We start from the raw sequence: 23,997 nt of genomic DNA on the forward strand, positions 1-23,997 counted from the left end.
TCCAGCCCTAATTGAGTGTATTGAGATTTAAAATAGATAGCATGATGTACATTTTGTAACATGACCAAATGTTTCGACAAAACATCTACAACAGAAAAAAAATAAAAATAAAATTATATATATATATATACACACATACACAGGTGCAGCTCAATAAATTAGAATGTTGTGAAAAAGTTCATTTTTTCTTGTAACCTATTTCAAAAGTGAAACTTTCATATATTTTAGATTCATTACATGTAAAGTAAAACATTTCAAAAGTTTTTTTTGTTTGTTTTAATTTTGATGATTAGAGCTTACAGCTCATGAAAGTCAAAAATCAGTATCTCAAAATATTAGAATATTTACATTTGAGTTTGAATAAATGACCATCCATACAGTATAAATTCTAGGTATCTCTTGTTCTTTGAAACCACAATAATGAGGAAGACTGCTGACTTGGCAATGATCCAGAAGACGAACACTGACACCCTCCACAAAGAGGGTAAGTCACAGAAGGTCATTACTGAAAGGTGTGGCTGTTTACAGAGTGCTGTATCAAAGCATATTAAATGCAAAGTTGACTGGAAGGAAGAATTTGGGTAGGAAAAGGTGCACAAGCAACAGGGATGACTGCAAGCTTGAGAATACAGTCAAGCAAAGCTGATTCAAACACTTGTGAGAGCTTCACAAGGAGTGAACTGAAGCTGGAGTCAGTGCATCAAGAGTCACCACGCTCAGACGTCTTCAGGAAAAGGGCTACCAAGCCACTTCTGAACCAGAGACAACGTCAGAAGCATCTTACCTGGGCTGTGGAGAAAAAGAACTGGACTGTTGCTCAGTGGTCCAAAGTCCTCTTTTCAGATGAAAGTAAATTTTGCATTTCATTTGGAAATCAAGGTCCCAGAGTCTGGAGGAAGAGTGGAGAGGCACAGAATCCATGTTGTTTGAAGTCCAGTGTGAAGTTTCCACAGTCAGTGATGATTTGGGCTGCCTTGTCATCTGCTGGTGTTGGTCCACTGTGTTTTGTGAAGTCCACAGTCAACGCAGCCATCTACCAGGAAATTTTAGCGCGCTTCATGATTCCTTCTGCTGACAAGCTTTATGGAGATGCTGATTTCATTTTCCAGCAGGACGTGGCACCTGCCCACACTGCCAAAGGTACCAAAAGCTGGTTCAATGACCATGGTGTTACTGTGCTTGACTGGCCAGCAAACACGCCTGACCTGAACTCCATAGAAAATCTATGGGGTATTGTCAAGAGGAAGATGAGAGACACCAGACCCAACAATGCAGATGAGCTGAAGGACACTGTCAAATAAACCTGGGCTTCCATACCACCTCAGCAGTGCCACAAACTGATCACCTCCATGCCACGCCGAATTGCGTTGGGAATCGAGAGTCGATTCCAAAGGTTGGAATCAATCCCATCAAGAGGAATCGACTCCTCATTCAGAGCTTTTTTCAGTTCAACAAAGCTTATCTATGGGAGCCTCTCAAACGGAAGGCTGCATCCTACGAAGGCTGCACACATTTAAATTCACGAAAATAAACTGAAAGAAAACGAGTCGGTACTGCATCATCATAATTTAAGGATGCAGCCTTCCGTTTGAGAAGCACCATTCGCCTCATGCTCGATAAAAGCCGTAATTACAGTTGTGAGATAAAAGATTTATTTCATTTTTAAATTCATTGAATTTATTTAATACACAAGTTTCACAATTTGAGTAGAATTAGAATTTTGAAATAAATGAACTTTTCCACGACATTCTAATTTATTGAGATGCACCTGTATATATATATATATATATATATATGGGCGTTTCTTCAACTAGGGGCACTTTTAGACTTGTGAAGTTGAATAAAAAAAACTTGTTCAAAAGTCATATAACACAGTCTCATAAGTTTAAATAATTTGTCTAGTTTTAAGGTCTGTAAGAGGACAAACTTCGATTACAAGAGAAATTGTTAATATTTTAAATTTTTCCGACCTGCAATGAACAAATGTAATTTCCACCACATCCCAATGTACAGCTGTTATTTAAAAATAGAATAACTTATGCCACTCAAGAATTGTCTAAGATCATTTTTCTAACTAGTTTTACCAGTTTTTCCATAATGTACAATAATTATACATTTGTCAATGAGATAAATGAGCTGCCCTAAGGACCAAATGCTGAACTGTACACCTGTCACACTCTGAAATTTAATATTGGTTTGGGTAAGAGCTTATTAGAAAATAAATAACTTGAATTTTTATATTAAGTAGAGCATGATCTCATAAATTGTGGATACATTTTTAATGTGTGATGAGAACTTTTTCAATATTTTTAAAAAATGTGTGGTGATGGAAATGACAGGGTGGTGGTGGAAATGACAATGAATTAACGTGAATGTAGAGAAACAGCAGAGATATTTATTAGTAAAAGTCTTAAACTCATCACACTCATTAAACTCGATTCACAAAGTCATTAAACATATGAATTGTACTTTGTAACCATAAATGTCATTTCCACCACAGAGGCAGTGTGGTGGAAATGACTGTGGTGGAAATGACATTTCTGTAGTTTTTTGTAAAAAAATTTAAGATAGCTTCACTGATTAGCTTTGAATTAATACTTAGCATTTCATGTATGCAAAATACTCTTATTTAACTTAAAATATTTAGCTTTTTAAAAACACCCTTGAAGGTACAGTATGCTTGGAAATGACGTAGAATAAATATATTAACTGATCAAGCAATATTTACCTTGATTTTTCTTCCATTTGTTGTTGATGAAACTTTAAATTTCCTCCATGTCCAACATGTGCTCTGATGTCACTGAACATTTCCATAGAAACTACCTAAACAATCTTTCACACAAACTGTTTAAAGGGACATTACAGTGTTGTGGTGGAAATGAAACCAATACTGTGCGACAGCTATATTTTGTATAAAAAGTAATATTGATAGTGGTCTCACATTAAATACTATGATGTATTTTAATTATTTTACTAGTGCTTAATTCAGGTACATTAATAGTTACCAGATAAGTCATATTTTTAAACTGTATTTTCATTGTTGAAGTTTAAAAGTCTGGGTGTGCGACAGTGATTTTGACACCTATAAGGAGGTTGAAAAGTATGAAAAGTCATAATAGAAAGGTAGTAAAAGTTTTAAAGGTTGTTTTATTGTTAGTTTGACAAAGAAAGAGGAATTATATGTATTTTTAAAAATATGACCAAAGAACATAAAAGTGCCCATAGTCTAAGAATCACCCATATATATATATATATATATATATATATATATATATATATATATATATATATATATATATATATATATATATATATATATAAACAGAAAAATATAAATTGTAACAAAATGTCAAGGTAGCAGAAAATCTGACCAATCACATCTCTTATTTACACTGTGGGAGTTGGCATTCAGAATTTTACAGCATCACAGCTGAGCAAAGAAGGGGTTATGCAATTAAAAATGAACATAAATTGAAAACGTCAAGAATTTTCTAGCAAAAGAACTGGAAAATGGATTTTTATCTTCAATTATATTTTAAGGTAATATTGGTTTTATCTCTCATATAGTGTTCATGAGAAAAGATTTACAATAAAGCAGAAGTGGAAAATAGAGCGTGAGTGTACTGCTCGCGATGGATGCTGGTGTGTGTGTGTTTACTACAGTTGCAAGTCTATATATTGAAATTCTGACTTTATTTCCGGCAATTCTTCATATCTCATCATTTTGGTTTTATTTCTGGGAATTGTGATTTTATATCTTACAAAGCGTTTTTCTCATAACAGTATCTTTGTGTCTCACGGTGTAAGTTTATATTACTGTCTGACTTTATCCCACTATACAACTTTATATATTACAATGCGACTACAGCCTAATTGCAACTGCATTCTTTGCAATTACAACATTTTGTTATAATTGTTATTTTTTATTTAGTTTTTAAGAAGTTGCAATTGTGAGAAATAAAGTATAGAAAGTATAGAGTCTCAATTACTTTTTTCATTTTTTCTCAGGAAGGCTGAGGAATCGGGATAAACCACAATCCCAGCATAGAGGTCTTCAGTGAACATGGTGTTGAATGTGTGTAAGTGTGTGAGTGTGTGTTTGTCGGAGACGCCGTAGAAGGATAGAGAGCCGGCTGACACGTCCACATACACTCCTACTCTGGTAGAGGGAGGTGAAGGGGCAGGAATGTCAGTGCTCTTATTATTGTGCCAAAAAGTGTACATCTTATCACAACAGAAAAGACTCCAGGACTTGTCATTGCGTCCAAACCGACAGTCACTCCCTTCTTTCCTGCTGATTTCTTTATATGTCACTGCTACATGTCCTGAGCCACTCCATTTAACCTCCCAGTAACAGCGTCCAGTCAGACTCTCTCCAGACAGAACCTGCTCCTGGTGTTCAAATCTCTCTGGATGATCAGGATACGGCTGCTTGTCTTTGACATGTTTCACAGTTATGTTGTCACTATTCTCAGACAGGATGAGTTGAGTGTGTGCTGTGTTTGGATCCAGTGTGAGATCACAGGCATCTGAACACAAGAAAGTTAGATGAGAACATCTACAACATCATTAATTATGCACAAGTGTGTACTTGTCTGTGTGTGAGAACTTACATTTTCTCAGTCCTGGTGTGAATCTGAAATGTCCTCCATGGTCCAAACTGAACAGAGGCAAAAACAAGAACACAAATAAATGCCCAATTAAATGGTTTTACTATGAAAATCAAATGAAATCAACATTATTTATTTATTTGCCTTTTAGTATAAATATGTTAGTCTTAAGGTCATGTAGCATATTTAGCTCAAAAGGGAAATGTATATAAATAATTACAATAATTACACTGACAGTAATAACTGTAGCAGAATTAAATTGCCATCAACTGATCTGTTCGTCCAGCGAACATTCAGTGTAAGTTCATATCAACTCTAAGAAAGAATATTTCTGTGGCCACAGAAAATACTTTCCTATTAATGCATTAGAGCATGTAGCGAGGGTCAAAATCGTAGAGACATTAATTTGCAAGGCAGAACAAGAAACTCATGTAATTTGTGCACACAACTTTTATTAACTAAACGCTAACACACATAACTAATCTAAACAAACAAACGAATAAACATACACTCACACGTACATACAAAGGGGAGCTAAAGTGGATGAATGAAGCCCTTAGAGAAACCAGAGAATACAGTTATGGAAAGAGTCAGTTAACCACCTGAGTAAAACCATCAGCGCCATTTATAACGGGGTCTATAACTTATACTAAACCTCTGTTTCGTTTAGTTAAATGTACGATACTTGCATTGCCTTGGTCGTTGACCGAGTGTCCGGATGCAGTCTCAGATGAAAGTTCTGATGGTTTGAAGGTTTGGTGGTGTTGGAGTTCTTCAAGTTCTTCTGGGTTTGAAGGGAGATGAACTCCAAAAGATGTTATTCTGGCTCGGTGGTGATTGGGAGTTTCTTCCCAGGTAGACAGTGAAAAAGAGCTAAGAAAGAGATCTGCTGAGATCCGAGGATCTTTGGTTGAATGGAAAGTCAAGGCCACAAGGCCTGGCGCCAAAACCTAAGGGTTGCTGAAGAGCTCACAACCTCCTCATCCTCTTAGGATCTAAAAGAACCGCAGACTGGCATATGTTGGAGCCTACCGGGCATGCCCGCACCAGCTCAGGCTCTCCACACGGGTAGTAATCCGGAGATTTAGCAGAAGAGAAAAAGCGGAACTGTGCGTGAGCCCTTTAAGGTCTGAGAAGAGTCACGCCTTTCAGGATGGGCTTGCCCAATGAGAAAGGCTGAATTTCACAAGCGGGAGGTTGGAAATACTTGGAGGTTTTATGACGCTTTGTCTGAGAGCATGGTATTTTGCATATGTAACTGAATTGGCTGTGTTGGTGCAAAACTACAAAAGATTTTTAGAACACTAATATGTTGCATAGGTATCAACATGTAATATACACTGTCATTTAGATCATCCGAAGACAAATTGATAGAGACCAAACATGGTATCGGTGGGGTTATATTAACTAGTGATCTGTCATAAGCATGCATAAAACAGTATACAATACACAAAACCAAGGAAGTAGTAATCATACACAAAGACATGGAGATATGCATGATAGGAAAGTCATAGAAAAATTTGTCTATGAATTGACGAAAGAAGTCATTTCCTATAACAGTATGTGTCGGTTTTAGAGAGCATTGAGTAGGGAGGAAGATGCTCTCTACATACTTTTAGGTCGTAAAGTTTATCTGATCTGGCTGAGGTGTCCTGGCCAGGAGATCATTCACAGACATACAGGGGCGGATCTAGAAAATAATTTTTAGGGTGGCAAAGGGGTGGCATGGGGTCTAAGAGGGGTGGCAACACCAAAGCAAGCCCCCATGCATAGTTTTTGGGGATTTATTGTCTGACGTGCACAGTTGTGTTCACAAATATTGCATTGCCATTAAGTAATCATCTATACTGTTTAAAGTGAAAAATAAATAACAAAATTTCAATATCCATCATGGCACCAAGTCAATACACAATATAAAAAAAAACTTCAACAGGTTATAAATCTTTCTGAGCTTGTATGATTAAAGAAGACATTCTGTTATTACCAGAGGTGGGAATGTCCGCAATCACCCATAACACTAGTCTAGCAACACCCCAGACACTGCATAGCAAAAGCCTAGCAACCACCCAGAATATCCTAGCAACCAACTAGCAACACTTTAGCAAACATATAGAACATCTAACTAACCAAACTATTTATGTTTCTTAAACAAGATTTTAAGACAAGCCAGCATAAATTTGTCTTTCAAACTTTTCAATCTAGTTATTACAGGTATTCTTAAATACTTACAATTCAAATACACAGATGACTTTCCTGCCCAGTGAACACTCATGAGATCAATAACACTTAACAAACAACTCTTATTAGGATTCAGGAATTATTTTTGCAACTCAATGTCTATTACAGTATACAACATAAATTAAATTACAGATAATAATAATAATTCAGCAATTAACTTTTGGGAATAGATCATTTTCATTTCACTACTGTAAAGTAATCTTGCAGTATATGAAAAACACTAGAAAAGTTCAAATACCAAATAATTGTATATGAACTTGGTATGCACCACAATACAGTACAGTACAAAATAAAATAAAATAAAAAGTAAATTCAGCATCCTCTGCACATTTGGTCAAATTTCATTACAGTGTACAGTACTATAGCAGTTTCCTGGTCTCCTGACACAAGACTATCTCTAGGCAGTCATTCTCAGTTCTGCAAACATGCAGTACATAAAAAAAATGGTTACAAATAAAATTTGACAGTCACACGTTTGAAGGTGTACAACATGTGCTACAGTTTACTGTACATATAGACGAGTGAAATTCCTATCATCTAATGTACTGGTACTGTACTGTAATTATACCGAATGTGTAAGTATAAAACCCATGTATATTATTCGTTCAGCTCTCTCTTCTCTCTGTTGTTAGGATGCAGAGATTCTGATTGGTGTCATCAGTTTTGCTACCTAATATTTAACTTACTCATTGTTAAACTTTTTGAGAAATGTGTCTTTGTTTTGAGAACTGAATTAATGTTTTAGGAAAATGGGAAAATCAGTTATATTATGTTAACAATACAAATAACTGCAATACAAGATTCTTACCTAACTCTGCTATTAGTTTTCGTGATCTGGATCTTCTTATTGATTTCATGTTATTGTTTCAGCAGAAAGGCCTCTATATCCATGATGAAAGTGGAGCGAGCGACAATTACGGGATGAATCTCAGACATATCCGGAGGGGATTAGATTTCTCAGAGGACTTCTGAATAAACCGAGAAGCAGTATCTGATTCACAAACAAATGTAAAAACAATTCGTTAGTGAATGGGCTGCGCTTTGTGTTTTTGACTCAAAAAGAACCGGTTCATAAGAGTAATTTGTTAATGAAGCCGACTCCACTGGGCGCTGCGTGTGTGTGCAACCATCGTGCTGTCATCGCCGCGGCTGAAAAGTAGCACATGAAACACTGCTTACATTTATATTTTATTCTGTGATAATTCTGGGGTGGCAGGTGGGGTGGCACAGCTTTTTCTTAGGGTGGCAGTTGCCACCCCAAGCCACCCCGGTAGATCCGCCCCTGCAAACATATAGGTACCGAGTCTGGTGTTGGGTGAGGGGTCTGTGATTGTTTGTTAATCTAATGAATAATTGATTTGTTAAATCTAATGAACAAATATGTGTCTGATTGGTCCAAATGCTATAGTTATATATATAAGCTAGTATGCTCTTAAGTAATGGCAAAATTTGCATTTAGAAGATGCAGAATGATGTTTTTGATCCATATTGGTGGTAGATAGAGACTGTAAATATTGAATGCACAATTTACAATCTCTCTCTACCACCAATATGGTTTAAAAACATTATTTTGCACTTTTCGTCAGCTTCTCACTAGATTTTGTCTGAAATTGATCATTTGTTTGCTCACTATTTTCTATATAGTGAATGGCACATAATGCACTATGAATATGGATTTAATTCAAACTATGTAAATATGCTTTCCATTTGGTTAAGTGAAGACTGGTTATACATTTATACTGTTGCAAGAAAAAGTAAGTGAACTATTTTCTGGTTTTCTGCATAAATTGATCATGAAATTTGATTTGATTTTCACCAAAGTCATGAATATCAACAAACGCAATATTCCTAAGCTGATAAACACAAACAATCATACATTAATCATACAAAGTGTTGTTGGAAAAAGTAAGGGAAATACTAGGCTTTTGGTGTCACTAAATGCCAATTGGAGTCAGATGTTAGCAAACCAGGAGTCCAATCAATGAAATGAGAATAAAGGAGTGGTTTAGAGCTAAATTGACTTTTATAAATACCCAAACAGTGTTATTCACTGATCTATTCACAAGCAGCATTAGCTGATGTGGGCCATGCCTCACAAAAAAAAAAGATCTCAGAAGACCTATGATCAAGAGTTGTTGATAAGCATGTAGCTGGAAAGGGTTACAAAGTAATCTCAAAGACTTTAGATATTCATCAGTCCACAGTTAGACAAATTGTCTAACTATGGAGACGATATGGTACTGTGCATAGAAGTGGGCGCCCAGCCAAGACCTCTCCAAAGACACAACGCAGAATGCTCAATGAGGTGAAAAAGAACCACAGAGTAACAGCTAATGGAAAGGAAAGGATGTGTGGCCAAGTATGGTGTCCCATACTCTGAATTTGTGCTCTGCATTTCATCCATCCAAGTGTACACACACTGCTGCGGTGCCCGGGGAGCAGTTGGGGGTTTGGTGCCTTGCTCAAGGGTCTCAATCTCAGTCATGGTATTGAAGGTGTAAGAGAGTGCTGAACATTTACTCCCCCCACCTACAATCCCTGCTGGTACCGAGACTCAAACCCATGACCTTTGTGTTACAAGTCTAACTCTCTAACCATAAGGCCAAGACTTGAAGGATTCATTGAAGCTGGTTAACAGCTCCGTTCATGAGTCAACCATATGTAAAACACTAAATATGCAAGGTATCCATGGAAGGACACCACTATAAGGTAGCCACTGCTCTCCAAACGAAACATTGCAGCACGCCTAAAGTTTGCCAAAGACCAAGTTGACACTCCACAACACTACTGGGAACATGTCTTGTGGAGAAATAGAATTGTTTGGGAAGAACATGCAGCGCTATGAATGGCGTAAAAATAAAACGGTGTACCAACATGAAAACATCATCCCAACGTTGCATTATGGTGGAGGGAGCATCATGATTTGGCACCGCTTTGTTGCCTCTGGACCTGAACCGCTTTCCATTGTGGAGGGGAAAATGAATTCCCAAGTTCATCAGGATATCCTACAAGATAATCTCAAGGTGACTGTCCACAAGCTGAAGCTCAGAAGAAGCTGGGTGATGCAGCAGGATAATGACCTTAAACATTGAAGTAAATCTACTTCAGAATGGCTTCGAGACATAAAATCCACCTTTTGGAGTGGCCCAGTGAAGCCCAGACCTCAACAAAATAGAGATGCTGTGGAATGACCTCGAGAGCCATTCACACCAGACATCCTAAGAATATGGGTGAGTTGAAGCAGTTCTGTGAGGAAGAATGGTCCAAAATGACTCCTGGTGGAGTAGGATTTACTTGAAAAAAGCTTGGAAAAAAATGTAACTCAGAAAAGGCTAGTTAATTTACAAACATTTGACAAGTAAAAGCCTAAACATAATTATTAGTAGCTTTAAATATAAATTTACTTGGGAATTCCCAGTAAATTTCATTGACTATTTGTTTGTAAATTTTACTTAAGTAATGCTTATCACCATAAAATATTGCGCTGTTAAATAACAGTAATTTACTGCACTGAAAAAAAATATGATTTACCTAATTTTTCTTTTTTTTTTTTGTTATCAACATTTTTATTTATTTTTTATACATAACATCCAAAAAAAATAAAATAAAATAAAAAATAAATAAATAAAAATAAAAAACAACAACAGACACATACTCAATATCTCAAAGTCCAATCAAAGGGAGGGAAAGAGGGAAAGGCAAGAGAAACACAAAAGTCACTCCTTTATACAGTCACGTATATCAAAAAGAAAGCACTGCCAAGCATCGATGGTAGAAGGCTTGGCCCCATTGATTCGTGCTGTTGTACATTCACAAGCCACTATGTGCAGGAGACTACGGATCCAATATGTTTTCCACACATGTGCGGTGTAAACCAGTTTTGTATTATTGTCTTCTTCGCAGCTGTAAAACCAGCAAACATCATTCTCTTTTGCATTGAGGTTATACAGAGATCAGAATCATCATTAAGAAGACACAAACTTGGATTAACAGACCAATCCATTTGCAATAAGGATGATAAAACCAGGTTTACATGTGTCCATAGACTGATGACGACAGGACATTCCCAAAACATATGCAGAAAAGTACCTGATGATGTAGTATTACATATATGGCAGTTGAGATTCGGTTGTAGTTTCATTTTAAATCTTTTGTAAGGAGTTATGTATGCTCTATGAATGACTTTGAAGTGAATAAGACGATGAGCCAGATTTTTAGATGTTAAACTGAGATTAGACCACACTCTCCCAGTCGACAGATAAATTAAGGTCAGATAATTCCCTATTCCAAATAGTTTGAATAGAAAGAGGTTTTGTAACGCAATCAATAATCTTATTATATATTAAAGAAACAGACGGCCGACCAACAGATGGTGCAATCCAATCTTGCATAGGATGAGAGGAGATGGAGATGCCCAAGGAACTCCATACGCTTTGAGAGCAGAACGTAACTGAAGAAAGACAAAATATGCGGATGCTGGTAGACAAAATTTGGTTCTTAATGTCTGAAATGAACATAGGCCCTGGTTATCATATATATCACCGCATGTGTTTACACCTAAAGAGGACCAAGAGGGTTGGACAAATGGACGATTTCCGCATACAAAATTAAAATTGTGCCATAAAGGTGTACTATTACAAAATTTGAAGGTTCCTCCTATCCGACGTTCCACCGTTTTCCAGATTTTAATAGAGTTGGCCACAACCGGACCAAATTTATATTTATCCCCTTTTTTCCTGTGCCAGTAAATAACATATCTTGGAGTCTATTTGGTTTAACCTTGTCAGCTTCAATCACTCTCCAAGAAACTGTAGATTGAGGATCAACCCAATTATGAAGAGCCTTAAGCTGGAACGACCAATAATACAGTTCAAAATTTGGTACAGCCAGTCCTCCTGCTATTAGGATGTTGTAATGTGGTAAGTTTAATTCTGGGGCATTTATCATTCCAGATAAATTTAGAAATTATGGAGTTAATCTCCTTAAAGTAACCTGGAGGGGAGAAAGTGGTAGCATAGAGAAAAAAAATTAAATCGAGGTAACAAATTCATCTTAACAGTGGAGATTTTTCCTTGAAGAGATACTTTAAGATTCTTCCATCTTTGAATGTCATTTTGACTTTAACTAAGATATTATTAAAATTGTCTCTGGCAATCTTATGAATGTTTTTATATATGGTAATGCCCAAATAGATGAAAGATTCCTTAATAGGGATAAATGAGGAATAGAAGAATTGACTTTAACATTGTTAATTGGCATTAAAGCAGATTTGCTCCAATTTATTTTATATCCTGATAAGCTACTAAAATTATCAAATTCCTTAATTACACTAGAGACTGAAACATCAAAGTGGTCTAAATATAGAATAATATCATCAGCGTATAACGAAATACTATGATTATGATCATGAATCTTAATCGATACTTCAGATTTCCTGATGGCTTGTGCTAAGGGTTCAAGAGATAGACAAAACAATAAGGGTGAAAGCGGACATCCCTGCCTTGTTCCCCGCTGCAAAGGGAACGGGGGGGAAATAATATTACCAGTTATGACTGATGCTGCAGGTGAGTGGTATAATGTCTTAATCATAGAAATGAAGTGTTCGCCGAAGTCAAACATTGCAGAACTGCCCACATATAATTCCACTCTAGCCTGTCAAAGGCTTTTTCTGCATCAAGTGAAAAGACCGCACAAGGGTCGGGTGGGAGTCTGCAAAGTCCAGAATATGAAGGAGTCGACGATATTGTCAGATGCATTGCGCCTTGATGAAACCAGTTTGGTCCTCCTTGATCAGACTATGAATTACCTTCTCCATACGAAAAGCAAAAACTTTAGCATAGATTTTAAGATCACATGGGATAAGAGAAATCGGTCTGTAGCTGGAACAATCTAATGGGTCTTTCCTTTTTAAGAAGTAATGAAATCAGTGATGTTTTTGATCTCTATGAAAACCCCATGTTCAATCGCAAAATTAAATGAATTAAGCAAAGTGTCCCTACCAAATCCCAAATTTCTAAATATAATTCCGGGGGGAGACCATCTAGACCTGGCGATTTGCCCTTTTGAAGGCTTTTTAGAGAGACGTGAAGCTCCTCCAAACTTAATGGGGCCTCCAAAGATTCTTTATCCATCTGTGAGATCCGAGGCAGTTCCAATTTATCTAAATACTGCTTACAAATTGGTTCATCAAAATCTGTTTCGGCTTTATACAGATTCATGTAAAAACCTTTAAATATGTCATTAATTGCCACAGGATTCATGGTGACATGATCATCCGATGATTTTATTGCGCTAATATATGCCTTAGACTCGCATTCTTTCAACCTAAGGGCCAATAAATGACTAGGTCTCTGATTCAAAATAATATTTTTGCCTAGTCCTATGTAAAATAAATTCCGCCTTTGAGTGTGAAAGTAAATCATATTCTTCTTTTAAAGAGGACAACTGTGTAGCCTGTTGCTCAGTAAAATGTTGTTTTTGTAGGTTTTGCAATGATTGTATTTTATTTTCTAATTGTGTAAATTGGTAAGTTTTCGCTTTGGCAAGAGTAGAAGAAAAAGATATACAGAATCCTCGTATGGCACATTTAGTCGATTCCCACATTATTTGAGGATCCACATCAGAGGGCATATTGATTTCAAGAAATTCCTTAATATATTCTTTTAATGAAGTAATGAAAGTCTGATTACTTAATAATGATATGTTAAAGCGCCATCTAGGGGCTTTGGCTTTAACATCGGAAAGAGGAACACTGCACAACACAGCAGAATGATCAGATAATAAAATTGGTAATATAGAGATGGACGAATTCGACGAAATTAAAGATGGGCTGAGAAATATGTAGTCTATCCTAGAGAAAGTCTTATGTCTATTAGAAAAAAGTGAAGTCCTTAGCTTTAGTATTCTGAATTCTCCAAAGATCGATTAAGTTGAGCTCCGTGATAAATTTATTCAGTAATTTAGAAGATGGATTGGCTGTTGTATCAAATTGAGATTTATCTAAAGCAGGATTTATGACAGCATTAAAATCCCCACCCACAACTAATGGGCAGTCAGTCTGCTCAAGTAATGTTTTGAAATCTGTGTAAGGAACGCACTGTCTGTCTCATTCGGACCGTAAACAGAGACCAATGCTAACCTATTATTATATATTTTGCATCGGATAAACACAAATCTACCCTTCTCATCACTACCAAGGTGTTCAATTGTTAAATTTAACTTTCGATTAACAAGGATAAGCACCCCCTTAGTTTTATTTTGAGCGCAGGAAAAAGCCACTAATTTATAATATTTATTCTGAAAACGTGCCACATCAGCTTGTTTTAAATCGTCTCTTGAATTAGGGCACAGGAAATAGACTTACGGTGTAAATATTCTAACACACGGGTTCGTTTAACAGCGGAATTTAAGTCATTATTCACATTCAGTGATAAAATATTTAGAGTATGCATTGAATATTCACAATCCCTAAATTGTATTCAATAAGTGAAAAAAACAAAAGCACTTCCATTCTGTAAATAGCATGTAAACGCTGACGTGCATTTTAGATACCAAACCTCCTAGATGAAAAATCCCTTTAGAAATAAGGTAAAATAAATAACAGTATAAATGTCTGTTGTAAAAAATACAAACAACATAAAAACCTGAACAACCAACAACTATAAACGAGGAACAACTCAGACCGCACATTACCGAGAACATAGGTCTGACTGAGCAACAAAAATAGTGATGGTTCGTGACCGATCCACTCCAACGCAAGACATGTCTCCCGAAAGGCCCACACAGCCAAAAAATATTTTTAATTAAACCTACTCTCAATTAGTCCCCTCCAAAAAAGAGAGAGAGAGAGAAAAAAAAAAAAAGGAGTGTCAGTCTTACCAGCAACGAGATCGTTGTACCGGATATATAGGGACAATATCTCGGTAGTAGAGAGGAGAGAAGAAAAAGCAAAAAATAGACTTAGCAAGCGTCCATGTCCATCCTACCATCATCCCCTACTGGGCAGCTAGAACCATGTCCATCCCGGCCATCAAGTTCCTCCCGCTGGACCGGAGAGACAGCGGCCGCTGTTCCCCCGTCGCCGCCCCGCAGAGCCGCGGCATATGTCTTCTGCTGAGACAGGGAGCTGATAAAATCCTCCGCTTTCTGAGGGAATCGCTTTTCTGTTCCCCTTTGTGCCGTAGTTTAACCACCGCCGGATAGATGAGGAAGGGCTGGAGGCCAAGCGCTGTCATCTTCTTCAAAACCGGACCAAATGCCTTTCTCCTGATCGCTGTAGCTGGACTAAAGTCAGGAAAAAATAGTAGTGTAACATTGTTCTGTGCGCATTTCACCGGATAGGCCTGCCGAGCACCCTTCAGGATATCTGATCTGTCATGCCATCTCAGTACACGGAAGATAAGAGTGCGCGGCCGATCGAGCCTCTCCCTCCGTCATACACGCGTGCGCCCGGTCAATCTCAATGTCACGGCCCCTCAAGAAAGGAATCCACTTGGGAAGATGAACTCTGAGGAAACCAGCCGCGTCGGATCCCTCAGCCCCTCTGGCAGCCCCACCAGTCGTACGTTGTTCCTCCTGCACCTGTCCTCCATATCCGTCATCTTCTCGGTGAGTCGCCCAGCTGATTTCTTACGTCCGTGACTGCCCTCCTATCCTCACGTGCATCTGCTTGCACAGAATCAACGCGTCACGTGTCTGCTTCGCCGCGGTAGTTATGGCCTCAAACTCCTCTCTTAGCTCTTTAACAGACTTGTTGGTCGCTTGTATGTCCTCACGCAGTTCGCGCAATGCTGGAATCAGTACAGAGTCCATCGCATCTCTTACTGCCGAATTCACAACCGAATTCAAAGTGTTTTGCTGTTGTTTAAATGCTAGTTCAATACGGCTAGCGATAGCATCGTCGAGGTCTTCTCTGGAGATGGCGGAATCTCTGAATTTTTTCTTCATTGGCGATTGCTCAATCTCTCTTTTCCGATCCCCTTTGTCTGCCTTAGCACTCATGATGGGTCCAATGCAGAGTGGTTCAAATTTTACTGACAGGATCTTACAATATGTGGCAAAGTGAGCAGAGCGAAAGACTAAGCTTGCATCGCCGTCGAAGGGTCACGTGATCCCCCCCTAATTTTTCTTTTGCAAGTTTTCACACATATATTTTAAATAAAATGTAAGTATTGAATTAAGTAAAATCTGTAAGTAAGCAAGTAGACAGCTTGTTATCCTTTTAAGATAATGGCCCGGTTTCACAGACAGGGCTTAGGCTAAACCAGGATTAGGCCATAGTTCAATTACGACATTTAAGTAATTTTAATAAACATGCTTAGAAAAAAACATTACTGGTGTGCATCTTGAGACAAAACAAAGGCACTGATACATTTTAAGATTAGTCAGTGCAAGTTCATTTCAGTTGAAAAAAGCTAAGACTTACATTTTAGTCTAGGACTAGGCTTAAAGGGGTCATATAATGGTACATGCACTTTTACAAGTTGATTGTACTGAAATGTGTGTTAGCAGTGCCTGTACACAACCATCATAAAATGATAAAAATCCATCCAGTGTTTTTTTTTTAATCTCCTTATTTGTTTTACCCTGTCTCAAATCAAGCCGTTCGACCGTGTGACGTCACACGGTCGGACGCCTCCCACGATGGTTGATTGACAGCAGTGTTTCAACACAGACCCGCCCTTGCTCGTGAGCGAGCTGTCAATCATAGTCCGCGTCATTGTTGATATACGCTGGAGCTGTCTATGAGCAGAATGGCGTCTAAGCGATTGTGGTGTTCTGTTCTCGGTGCAATAATGAACACAGCAGTCATTTTGATGTTCCTAAATCCGAACCGCTGAAGACGCAGTGGCTGAGTTTTGCTTTTGAAGGAATATTCCCCACGAGCAACGCGTCAATGTTTTCATGTTTGCGCCGAATCATTTTTCACCAGACTGCTTTATAAATGAAGGTCAGTATAAAGCTGGTTTTGCTAAGAAGCTGCTCCTGAAAAAGAATCGGTACCAACTATTCGTGTTCCTGCTGAACCTCCAGAAGAAGTGAGTGTAACGTTTAATTAACCTTTATATTAATCTTTATATTAATCTTTGCAAATCGCTAGCACGCTTCACGATGTATGTGGCTAATGTTTACATTCAGGGTACATGCATGTTTTCTATTCTGACGTTCTCAATATAATTAATAATCCCACGTTTATAATGAACAAAACGTTACGGTTGCACAGTATCCTCAGAGACTCCGCTGCCATTCTTCAAAATATACCCTCAACTGTTGTCAAGGCAACACTCCACGTGTGTTAGTGTCAAAACGCCCCACAGAACAGAGGCGGGCGAGCAAAGCTCACTAGCATTTAAAACACACGCACTAAAACCGTGTGCTGAAAACAGAGCTGTTTTGAGCAGGTAAAATGAGTGTTTTCTTACAATACTAATGAGAATTTTGAATTAAAGTATATTACAAACTTTCAATTTAGACCCTAAAGAATCATATTAGCTTGTACAAAAATGGCATTATATGACCCCTTTAAGCCTTGTCTGTGAAACCGGGGAATATGTCCACTCAATATAATTATTACCCAAATGAACACAGAGACCTCGATACTTGGTACACCATACCAGTGGCGGCGTTTCCCAAAACCATAGGGTATGAGCTAATTAAACACTGCGTCGTCAGAGTTGGTATTGTGGTTTTATCAGACACTTGCACTTAACATTATATGAAAATCAAGCTCAAATGGAGTTAACAAGGTTTTTGACCAGCGAATGACGGAGATCTGTGTTGTGTCTGTCATTAGAACGGCTGTATCTGAGGCAGCAAGTGCATTGCATTACGCTTTCATCAACTTACAGGTTATAACCATATGGGTTCTTAGTTTTTCTTGTTGTTTAATACACTTGGCCAAAATCTCATAAATGATGAAGTGCTATATTTAAAATGTACAAATGTAGCCTATATTGGCTACAACTAGATGGCAAATGTAACTCTTCTCCACTCTTCAAACAAACAAAAATTAGCCTTTAATTAGCCAGACATAGTGTTTAAGTCATGAAAATGCTGTTCTTATTCAAACATAAGTTATTTATTTACCCTTGCATTACGAACAAGCGGAGATCTGTCTCCTCAGGCTGTGCGCAGCGCTTCATTCTGAATGGAGGCGGGGTGAAGTTACGAGGTTTCGCTGATAGTTTGAGGATCCAATGGTGTTACGAAGTTTTACTCACAAGCTCTTTTAATTGCTTTTTATTGGTTAAATGTTTGTAATACCCTCAAACAGATATAAGGAAGACCAATAGCACTGATTTAAAATGATAGTAACAAAATATTATAGAGATATGAAATTTGGATAATTTTCCACGGCACACCTGACTGAGCTAGGGTATGGCAACTGCCATACTCTGCCATATGGAAATGCCGCCCCTGCGACCATACACAATGACTGTAAAAATCAATGAATAGTGTTCAAGTATGAATGGGTCATTTTGAGTAGAAAATGAACTCCAGATGTCACAAAACAGTAAGTTACTAAACCTAACAACAAAAGCAACCATAAAACAGTGTAAACACAACAGTGAAAATTTTAACCTTTTTAATTATTCATGCCCCAGTGCATGATGGAAAAAACGGGATCATAACTGATATTTACTTAAAGAATCCTTGTAAACATAAACAATTCCAAGTAAAATATACTTATAAGTTCAAACTTTAATTTCTACAAGCTTAAATTTAGTACTAATATAGAATTTACTTTAATTTTTAAAATTTTTGCCTGAACTAAATTATTTAATGTAGAAATTACATTTGTTTTTTTGTAGTATTTACTTCACCACAAAATCACTTGCTTGAGGTTATTGGTGCCAAAGGTGGATCAGCCAGTTATTAAAGCACTGTTTCACTTACTTTTTCCTCCATCACTTTGTCTGTTTAATGGGTGTGTTCAATAAAGACATGAAAGATCATGACTGTTTGTGTATTATCAGTTTAGAAATATTGTGTTTGTTGATATTTGTGACTTTGGTCAAGATCAGATCACATTACATTTCATGACCATTTGACCCATCATGACCTAAAAAATTGTTCACTTAATGTTTACTTGCAACTGTAGTTTTTTTTTGTAATGTTTTTTTTTCTTGAACAAGCTTGAAAATTAAATTAAGAATCATAATTTTATATCACAGAGAAATGTTGCTCAGTGTTATCTTTTTCATAAGTGAGTTTTGTGGATTCTACTGTGAGTCATATAAAGCCAGTGAAAATAATGACGGCACAAACAAAAGCATCTATAAAGCAATTTTTTCAAAAGCTCTCTCTTAGTTCACCTGCATTCCACATACAGAAACACACAATGGATGCACGCACACACACACACACACACACACACACACACACACACACACACACACACACACACACACACACACACATTAACTGACACTCCAGAGTATACTGTATGTAGTACTGCTCAGTGCAATAGTCAAAATCAGTTTTAGATTTCCACCAGTTATTTTGTATAAGTATAATATAAGTATATATAATTTGTGTGTATATATATATATATATATATATATATATATATATATATATATATATATATAAAATTCAAATACAACAGATAACAGCTGATTCTGCACTAATTTGAACTAATAATATTTTTAACGTTGTAGCTTTATGTAACACATGACAATTGAAGCAATTATTGCCTATTGGACAAAGGTCTTGTTAATGGTTTTCAGTTTTGTAGTCATGGTAATTATAGCAACAATTTTCGAGACAGCAAGAGAAGAATATTTAAAGTATGGAATCTGGGATGAAAACACCCCTGATGCTGGTGCTAACAGCACAACAATTAACATGATAATAAACTGAGTGACTTTTCCATTTGTTGACATGGTTAGATTTAGGTGGTAAATATCATATATTAAGTTGGATGTCATTATTTGTATCTGTATCTGTGACAATCTCCAAATTATTTGTATCTGTATTCAGATGGATCCGGAAGTGGGCGTGTCTTAAACAGGAAGTTCGTCAAATTACATGAAAATACCATTTTAAATGCAAATCTGTTCAATTCGTAGTTTTCATTTAACAAATATGCCTTGTATAACTAAAGAAAGTATTCTTATTTATTATAATTATAACTTTGTAAATATCTTCTATTTAAAACTACAGAACATGTTGATCAAAAAAGAAAAATAACTTTATTCTTCTTGTTTTCCAGTGAAACTTTGTGTACAAATTTGTCAAGAGACAAGTATCCACAATCTTAAAAAAGAGCACTAGTAGTAAAAATGAAGCTGAAAAAAATAGAAATGGAGAGTAGTGTTAAGTACTCATAGCAGAATGACAATAAAGCTCGCTTGAACTTGAAGTAACTTAGAGATCATTGCGGGAGTCTGTGATCATTTACGAGTATTTTATCAACAGAGAGCAACAAATCATTTGGACCCTCCAAAAGCCTTGATCAAACATCGCATTTCTTCGTCTTGTATAATTAAATGTAATGCCATTCAAGAAAAATCTTTTACATGATATTTTTGTCGAGTTAGTTGATATAACTCCAGACAAAGCTCTGATTTCTGAGAGGGCATTGACCCCAATCTATTGATTTGCGCTCATTTCATTCATAGTTCACACTCATTCACTTTACACATACAGGCCCATAGCCAGCTATGAGGTCCAGACCTCCGTAAATGTTTCATGTTCAAAAATAAAATTTGAAAACATATGAAAAATTATTTAAAATCATGTCGCTGAATAAATTCATGTGGTGAACTTGCAGCAGCTGCGAAACGCAGGCTGAGTGAACAAGCTTGGCGCAAGTGCAGCCTCCACTCCGCTCCGCCATGTTGCCAGATCTAGTTATTATAAGCGTTGCTGGACTTGTTTTAATACTTAAAGGTCCCATGGCATGAAAATTTCACTTTATGAGGTTTTTAACATTAATATGAGTTCCCCTATCCTGCCTATGGTCCCCCAGTGGCTAGAAATGGCGATAGGTATAAACCGAGCTCTGGGTATCCTGTTTCGCCTTTGGGCCATCTGAGCTTTCATTTTCTCAATCTGGAATCTTCCCTTTATGTGGTCATACGGGGAAAGGTTACCTCCCCTTTCTCTGCTTTGCCCGCCCATGAGAAAATGAGCTACTACCATGCGAGGCGAGCACAATATTTTTTTTTCCTCGAGAGACATCATGGCTTGCAAACGAGCAAAGGATGGCAGTTGCTCATTGTTTGGATGTACAAATGAACACCGAAGTATTTTTTTAGTTCCTTCAGCCGAGCCTATGGCTAGCATTAGCTACATGATAATAACTGTAACAGCATACATAAACAAACCAACTAAAGTACTGTATCCAGACACAATATTTTAAACTAACCATTCGGAGACGTACTGCTGTAGCCGCTGAGTTGCAACTTCTTCATCCGGTGCTTCTCCATCCGGATCAGATTCTGGGTCAAACTGAAAAGCTTGAACGACTGTGTGTCTAGAAGCCATTGCGATACATCCACTGTCAACATTAGCGCATTGTAGCGCAAGCTGGTTAAGACCACACACCCACCCTCCACCTTGCCCTGCCCTTTCCTCCTCATTAGCATTTAAAGCTACAGACACAGAAATGGCACGTTCTAAGGAAAGCTCATTGTGGGACTGGCTCGTAGTGGCTGAAATTCTGCACCAATGCTGAATTTCGGGAAAGAGACTTTAGATACAGTACTAGGGACCACTTAGGCCTATATATAAAAGCATCCAAAAAGCAGCATGTCATGGGACCTTTAATGTAACAGCGTTAATAAAGTAATTATGGCATTAATAATGTGGGAAGATGAAGGTTGAGATTATGTATCCTATTTGCAAAATACAAGATTTAAACTTATTTTGGTGCATTTTTCAGGGGATTGGTTGTGTTTGTTTTTGTTGCAATATCTGGCAACACTGCTTCGCCAGAACTGACAGGCAGCAATCAAAAAAGGAGCGTGCAGATAGTTTATTGCTGACTGAGGAGACCACATTCGTTCGACAAGCACAATGATCACCATGGTATTATCTATACGAAACTGTGTCAAACGCTATCAAAGCAGTACTAGCCATTATTATTGCACAAATCTTAACAACCGCAGACCTCACCAATGTTCCAGCAAACATGTGATTGTCAGTTCTCTGTCGTGTGTGTCATGTGTTCCCGCCTCTTGTTTCCTTATTTGGTTTGCTTCCTGTCCTTGTTTGGTGTGATTGTCTGTTATTCTGTTCAGCTGTGTGTCACTATCAGTAATTATCTTGTGTATATAAGTTCCTGCCTGTTCAGTTAGTGCTTGTCTGGTCTACTCGTTACTCCCTGGTGTTCCTGTCTGTGTCAACCTTGCCTTGTCTTGCCCTGATGTCGGCATTTTATTTTGAAGTATCTCCTCGTCGGCGTGTTCCTCGTTCCTCCCTGCTGTGTGCACCGTGACAGTGATTGTGTCTGCCGAATATTTTTTCTGTTATTCGGATAAATTCGTTATTCGTTTTGAAGCCATTATCCGTGCCTTTCCCAATAAGGTATTCGGCTTCGGGCACATCCATACTATTCTATAATGAAACCATCATATCTAAAAAAAAATGATATTAATCATATAATATAATATAAAATAAATATTTAATTTAATAAATATTTAACATTTTAGTGGCAGTATATTTATTGAACAAAAAATTTTGTTTATCAAAATAAACAGAAAATAACAAAATTTGCTAAATATTTTTGAAGAAGTTATAAATTATTATTCAAATTATTCAAAACATAACTTTAGCTAAAGTTTATTTATAAATACTTGGTGCCTTTTGCTCTATGGTGAATCTTTTACTCCGTGTGTGGAGTAAAAGGCCCACCTTGCCATCTCATGTGTTTATAAGATTTTTAAACAAAACAATCCACCTTCATGATTAATTTTCACACAAAATCTGTTGCTCTCTCAATGTTCAATAAAAAAATGTATTGGTATTTACTGCCATTATTAGCATTTTACTGCATTTATTAGCATTTTACTGTTTTTATTAGCATTGTATTATAAATACACTTTTTTTCTTATGAAAATACCTGAGATGGCTAGAAGAAAACAGATGAAATACAGGTGCATCTCAATAAATTAGAATGTCATGGAAAAGTTAATTTATTTCAGTAATTCAACTCAAATTGTGAAACTCGTGTATTAAATAAATTCAATGCACACAGACTGAAGTAGTTTAAGTCTTTGGTTCTTTTAATTGTGATGATTTTACATTTAACAAAAACCCACCAATTCAATCTCAACAAATTAGAATATGGTGATATGCCAATAAAGCTAATCAACTCAAAACACCTGCAAAGGTTTCCTGAGCCTTCAAAATGGTCTCTCAATTTGGCTCACTACGCTACACAATCATGGGGAAGACTGCTGATCTGACAGTTGTCCAGAAGACAATCACTGACACCCTTCACAAGGAGGGTAAGCCACAAACATTCATTGCCAAAGAAGCTGGCTGTTCAGAGAGTGCTGTATCCAAGCTTGTTAATAGAAAGTTGAGTGGAAGGAAAAAGTGTGGAAGAAAAAGATGCACAACCAACCGAGAGAACCGCAGCCTTATGAGAATTGTCAAGCAAAATCGATTCAAGAATTTGGGTGAACTTCACAAGGAATGGACTGAGGCTGGGGTCAAGGCATCAAGAGCCATCACACACAGACGTGTCAAGGAATTTGGCTACAGTTGTCGTATTCCTCTTGTTAAGCCACTCCTGAACCACAGACAACGTCAGAGGCGTCTTACCTGGGCTAAGGAGAAGAAGAACTGGACTGTTGCCCAGTGGTCCAAAGTCCTCTTTTCAGATGAGAGCAAGTTTTGTATTTCATTTGGAAACCAAGGTCCTAGAGTCTGGAGGAAGGGTGGAGAAGCTCATAGCCCAAGTTGCTTGAAGTCCAGTGTTAAGTTTCCACAGTCTGTGATGATTTGGGGTGCAATTTCATCTGCTGGTGTTGGTCCATTGTGTTTTTTGAAAACCAAAGTCACTGCACCCGTTTACCAAGAAATTTTGGGAGCACTTCATGCTTCCTTCTGCTGACCAGCTTTTTGAAGATGCTGATTTTATTTTCCAGCAGGATTTGGCACCTGCCCACACTGCCAAAAGCACCAAAAGTTGGTTAAA

The 23,997-nt window shown here is 37.3% G+C and overlaps 1 protein-coding gene across 2 annotated transcripts in view; it reads right to left on the minus strand.

Moving 5' to 3' along the window:
* Positions 1–3,386: 3,386 nt before the first annotated feature.
* The window catches only part of LOC131535872 (NACHT, LRR and PYD domains-containing protein 12-like), a 28,489-nt gene continuing 7,878 nt past the window's right edge, over positions 3,387–23,997 (minus strand). For both annotated transcript variants that reach the window (XM_058768383.1, XM_058768384.1), the window contains 2 exons: positions 4,614–4,660; positions 3,387–4,529 (listed from right to left, as the gene is read on the minus strand). In XM_058768383.1, coding sequence (XP_058624366.1) covers positions 3,982–4,529; positions 4,614–4,660 — 595 coding nt within the window. In that variant the 3' untranslated portion in view covers positions 3,387–3,981. The remainder of the gene's footprint in view (positions 4,530–4,613; positions 4,661–23,997) is intronic.

This window comes from Onychostoma macrolepis, chromosome 03, assembly GCF_012432095.1.
Source record: "Onychostoma macrolepis isolate SWU-2019 chromosome 03, ASM1243209v1, whole genome shotgun sequence".
NCBI classification, from domain to species: Eukaryota; Metazoa; Chordata; class Actinopteri; order Cypriniformes; family Cyprinidae; genus Onychostoma; species Onychostoma macrolepis.